The sequence below is a fragment of the Cyprinus carpio genome, chromosome A1 (assembly GCF_018340385.1).
Source record: "Cyprinus carpio isolate SPL01 chromosome A1, ASM1834038v1, whole genome shotgun sequence".
In the NCBI taxonomy this organism is placed as follows: Eukaryota; Metazoa; Chordata; class Actinopteri; order Cypriniformes; family Cyprinidae; genus Cyprinus; species Cyprinus carpio.
In genome coordinates, this window is record NC_056572.1 from 1458547 (window position 1) to 1464546 (window position 6000).

The 6000-nt window shown below is 36.5% G+C and overlaps 1 protein-coding gene across 1 annotated transcript in view; it reads right to left on the minus strand.

Annotated features, from left to right (window-relative positions):
• Window positions 1-4085, minus strand: part of LOC109107928 (neuronal acetylcholine receptor subunit alpha-7-like) — a 36149-nt gene extending 32064 nt beyond the window's left edge. The window contains exon 1 of the mRNA XM_042711773.1: window positions 3933-4085. Within this exon, the coding sequence (XP_042567707.1) occupies window positions 3933-4005 (73 nt within the window). The 5' untranslated portion in view covers window positions 4006-4085. The remainder of the gene's footprint in view (window positions 1-3932) is intronic.
• Window positions 4086-6000: the final 1915 nt, after the last annotated feature.

A 6000-nucleotide genomic window follows, 5' to 3' on the forward strand; every position in this document is an offset into this window, starting at 1 on the left:
GTGTGTGTGTGTGTGTGTGTTTGCTTACTCACAGTCCAGACCTTTTATGGGGATTTATGTCAATCCAAGTATGATTATGGCATTACAAGTTAGATCGAAATCAGAAATGCTGTAAATTACTCTTCTTCTCCACTGAGGATAAAGAGCAAATCTTTTTATATGGAAGCCTCTTCAGGAACAAGATATTCTTTGACTCAAACATCAAATCATCTGGTCTAATAACACATCAAGTTTCATCTCATGCCTTTGGAAAAAAGCATGTGTGGAAAAAACTAGGAGACAGAGAACATCCCTGTGGAATAAATGGGTCAGCTCACTCTCTGTAGGATTGTGTTATAGTCCAGATTAGTGATGAACATCTGGCTTAAAATCTGAATGGCTATCACACCACTCTTTCCCTGATGAAAAACAAGATATAGAGGGGGGGAAAGAGCTAAACAAAGAACGCTTTCCTAATAAATTCATTAATGGCAGTACTGGGCTAAAAGTGGACAGAGGAGAGACATCAGGGCTGAAGAAAGACACTAATCCTTTATTCTCATGCTCTCTCTTGTGCCTAAATAAGGTCACATGATATTTAGAGTTTGAACTATTAGCTTTACTACCTTTACAGTACATTAACTTCATCACTTTCGGAAAAGAAAAAAAATGATCACTTTCAGATGTTTCAGCTCTGGCCAAGATCAAGGGTAAGGTGCTAGAAGCAGGGCTGTTGATCGATTTTTGAAAAATCTACTAATTAATCAAAAAGATTTCTGTAATTATTCGCACCTAACATGGCAATTGTTGTAATCATAAATAGTATTTATAATATTTTCACACTGACTTTCCAAATTAATGTGGAAACAACATATTTTAAACATTGGTTTATGTACTATGAATGAAAACCAGTATTAAAAAAAAAAAAAAATCAGGGATGCCTTTATTGAATGGACTTTGTTTTATTTATTTATTTATTTATTTATTATTTATCATTTATTAACAATTACAGAATACTAAATAAGTAATGTGCGTTACATGACCTATATTTTCAGGCACATTTTTTGTTATAATCATTGTTTATAAATGTACACCTTGATATCAAAGTTATTATTTTTTGTATTTGGTTGTAATCACTCTGAATCTACTGCTAAACTAGTAAACTGGTCATTAATATTTTGAGGTGGATATCAGAAGCTACATTTAGGTAAGAAATTGTGCACTGATATCCATGCATCTTCCAGACAATATTTCTGTACAAGAATAGGTGAAAAAAGAATAAACCCTCTAAAAAGTTCTTAGTGGATCCAAGCATAAAACGTTTGGGAACATCTGTTCTACAATGTAAGGCAAATCAGACCTTTCCTATCTTGGCTGACTACTGCAATGCTTTTTTCTACATGCACAATCAACCTTTGAAACTCTTTTCTTTGTCTCACTCTACTGGCTGCCAGTTGCTGCTTGCATTAAGTGATGACTGCATACAGAAGAGTAACTGTATGTGCACAAAGAGACACAAAATGTCTCTGCCAAAACCTTTCCTTCAATATACCACTAGTGGAATGTTTTTGCCAAATCCATCACATCAGCTAAAGACTTCAAAATGCACTTGTTACTGTTAATGCTCTTTCTGTTGTCTCACAATATCTAATGCACACTGTAATAAAAGTATGTTTTGAAGTTGTAAAGACATTTATGGAAGCCTGTTTCAGAATCAACAAATATAGTAAAATTTAAAACTGCAGCCCGTAACTTTTATTGATCCTTTTTTGAGAAAGTAGGCCTAGATAACCAGCCAGTGTTCAAAACTGTCTCCTTACTTAAGCCCGATTCACAACAGTAAGCTTGTAATAATGTGTTCTAATTTGATTGCTACTGGTCGGTTTTTGAGGGAAATATGTGCATGCCGCCGTTCATCTTTGCGTCATTACGTCACATCTGTAAACATAAAGAAGGAGTCCCGACTAGTAAGCTATATCGCATGTGAGGATGCTGCAGGCGGCGGATCATTTATAGCTTTTTTCTCACAGCAGCTGGAATAATTAAACATCATTTTGATGGCGGATTGTAATCCAGAAAGGATTATGTGTTAATGAAACATGTAAGTGGCTGAAATTAGATTACATTCGAGTTTTAAATGCATCTGACTACAAATATGAGGGATTACACAAGATTTGTATTAAAAAAAAGAGAACCAGTTCTAAGGAACATTATTTTGCCTTTTGGGTTAATGTCAGATGCTCTATCATCTGAATCAAGCAAATCATTGCATCATTGTTCCAATACCTAGTGGAAAAGCTTCTAGATGTGTGGAAGCAAAGGGATGGATTAATGCTTTTTTTTTTTTTTTTTTTTTTTTGCTGTGATTTTTGTAATATTTGTACAGTCAGTGAGGTACGTTACTAATGTGATAATGAGGTCATGGTGCACTGTTCTATAGGGTTCAAGTCTGGGTTTTATGGGTTCACATGTTACTGATGCGAAACATATGACTGCCATCTCTCATGCTGAACATTTTCTCTCAGCCAGACAGTGTAAGCTGCTGCTGTATGAGATTTTAAGGTCATGGTATAAATTCTAACCCTCCATGATAGCCAGGAGTGTGCTGTGAATATTGTCAGAATGTAGGATAAAATGCCATTTCTGCCAATATAAGGAAAATGCACATGCTGTTTTTGTGTCAAGACATCAGACAACAGTGGTCCAGGAATCCAGGGCGCCTTGTGTGCAACTGTACCTTTTAAAGAAATCTGCAAACTCAGCCTTACAATATTACCATAATTGGCACAGAGCTGACCAAAGTCATAAACTGAAGTAATTTCGCTGAAATACTAAGGGCAATGGGTGAGCATGACCTCTGTAAACAGTTTTAAGGGAATCCCAGACCTTAAATGGCAAGAAGTGAAAGCCACACACACTGAATGTCCAGACAAAATCAATCAAGGAGCTTTAATCATGCTCTAGCCGTACGGGAAATTAAAGGGCACCAAGAGAGCACCTTCATGTACCAGTAACGGAATGTTACTTATCCAAAAAGTCACAAAACAAGTTCTCTGCTTGACAGGTTATTATTCCGAGCAGTTCCAGGTCCAATGCTAATATGTAAGAGCGGTGGATTATACAAAGGTAGTAATGTTCCAAGAGTTCTGATTTAATACAGTCCAACAGCAATGGGACATTTCACTATTTGTATCAGTCTGCATGTCTGTGTATACACACTAAGGTTGATGCTTTGGTTACTTTTGGAACTATTTTCTGTCAGCTAAGAGATATACGAACTAACTCGCCAATTTTTAGAGTTAATCAATATTAAATGTCATTCAGGCATAACATCACTCGGGCGGAACAGATTTATTGCGCGAGGCGTTAAATGAAAGTATCGTGAAGAATTCTTGCATACAGTACGAATTAGCCACCTCGTAAAATATGTACGAGTTGCCGTGAGATCGGGCTGTTAATACCCTAAACTTATAGGTCATAAAGCATTTATTTCGTCCCGTCTCACACTGGCGTGTTAGCGAGCAGATATAAGGATTAAAAAAAAAAAAAAAATTATTAGAACAATATCAATGTACGAACTCAAATGGGGAACAATAAAATGCAAGCAGACCTAAGGATGTTGTGCGGTATTTTTGTGAGTGCTCATGCGTCAGTGCGATCGTGCCAGATGTTACGGGGTATTAAGAGGTCGAGATGCTGCAAGGCAAATCGCACACAGACACTCTTACAAGCTGCTCACAAAGATAAACACACTTGCTCATATTTTTATACAGTGAAATGACCAATCCTCGCTTTAATAACTCGTCTTACTTTACAACAACACCGAAGTAAAATAAACTAATTTAGATATGATGCACCTTCACGGAGTTTACTTTTTACAAATCTACGTACATTTTATGTTAGGTAAATAACTTTAACATAAGAAGAAAAAAAAAGAAAATAAATAAGCCTACCTTTAATACAAAATGACGTCCATATAAAAAATCCAAGGTGTAGAATTCCAAAATATTTTTGATTCCGCATCATTCCTGTAATGGGAAGTTGTCCTTATACACACAAGCCGACGAAACTTTAGTCTGTCAGCATCTGAGCTTTGTGCTGAGATAAGTAGCACTTGCGCTCTCTCTCTCTCTCTCTCTCTCTCTCTCTCTCTCTCTCTCTCTCTCTCTCTCTCTCTCTCTCTCTCTCTCTCTCTCTCTCTCCCCCTTTGCTTTAATTTCTCAAACACATTTGTGGCCGCAATGCATAGGCATTCTGTTTATAATCAGCATGTTATGTCTTTTTCTCGGGTTTAATCACTCCCAGACAATTGAGTCTCATCACTATGCATAACACTACATAACCGATTTACGGCACTTGCACCCGTTCTTGTATTATGCGTAAAGACGCCATCTGGACACGATATAGCATTTCACTCACTTGCTGTGGATAATATGCTGCAAGCGCAACATGATGCTTGTAAAATCTACATTTAAAGTATTGAATCCGCGGGGAGATTTAAACACCTCTTACTGAGCAGTGTTCTTCATGGATCATTATTTGGTTCAGTGAGGATTTATAAATATGAGCTTGGAGCTTGAGCGCATCATCAGGTGTTTTTGATCAGTGCACTAAATCTGAAGTAGGCATATTACACTTCTCTCGTTCATTATTTTAGAGGTTAAAGATGTGAACTATTAATCCGAAGGTCGCTCTTTTAAACACTGTTAAGTTTAATTCATGATTCCTGTCACTATTGCCATTGAGCAAAGCACTTAATGCCATGTTGTTCACAAGCGTTGGAATTTTCCTGTAGTCCAAAGGCTGTAGTCTGGTACTGTTTGGATAGCGAAAACTGGTCTAATTGTCACACTTTTTACTCCAGTGAATATTTTTCAGGGTAGCTTTATTTTTGGAAATCAGCTCCTGTATATACACCTTGAAGTCTTGACTGCAAAAAGTTATTTAATATTTTCAGCCTTATTGCCCAGGGAAAATAGTGCACTTAAAACGTGCTGACACAATCTAGGATAAGTTGTCACAATGGGAACCTGCTGTTTAGATAATGATTTGAGAAGAATAAAAAATCTGACTATTTCTCTTCTGATTCAAGCGAGATGACTTTTTTCACTGGAGAATGCAATATTATGGATAGAGTATGGAGTGCAAATGTTTTCACAATATAAAGAATAAAGTATAATCCTGCCATGTGATAAACAAAAACCTGCTTATCACATATTATAAAGGTTTAAACGAGGTCTCAGAGAACACCACAACATTTCCGAATCAAAGGAAAGTGTAATGTTTCAATTTCTCCAATCAAATCTATTTTTCTAACCTCCAATGATGCATTTTATGGCTAAAGGAAATGTTCAGTAAATTATATTTGTATTCCGCCGGATGCAAGATTTCCATGGCTGTAGGCTATATGCCAGTAAGGATAGATTAAATGACCTGTGACTCTGACAAGAAAAGACGAGAACAGTAGCACAAAAGTTAGTTCATGCTCTCTGAGTGGAGCTGATGGTGCATGAGGCACCAACTGTTCTCTGCTCTCGTCTGATGCTGAGAGACAGTTGTGCAAATTTTGTGGATGCCGTGAGAAGTGGGAGAGGTCATATACCAGTGTCTGCCACCGATGGGGTTTTGGGGACTGTCAGATTCAATGTCTTGCTCTCTCATTCATAGTCCTGTGTGAGAATGAACGTCTGCTGAGGCACCAGTGTGTGATGAATCTGTTTGCAATTCATGCAATTCAAAGTGCAGCATACTGTAAAAGCATATGTGCTCTGAGGGCCAGTTTAATTTTGCCAGCCTGTAACATCATTTGTGATGATGGTCAGAGTTTTATTTTGAGAGATTGTTTTATATGATGGGTATAATTTGAGATTTTTTTTTATTTATATGGGTAAAATTAGGATTTTTATTTATTTTATATATGTTACAAAATCATACTTTCATAAGAACATTTTATAATGTTATAAGTTCAGAATATTTTATATTAGAACACTTTAGATTGATAAATGTTATTGATATGGAATA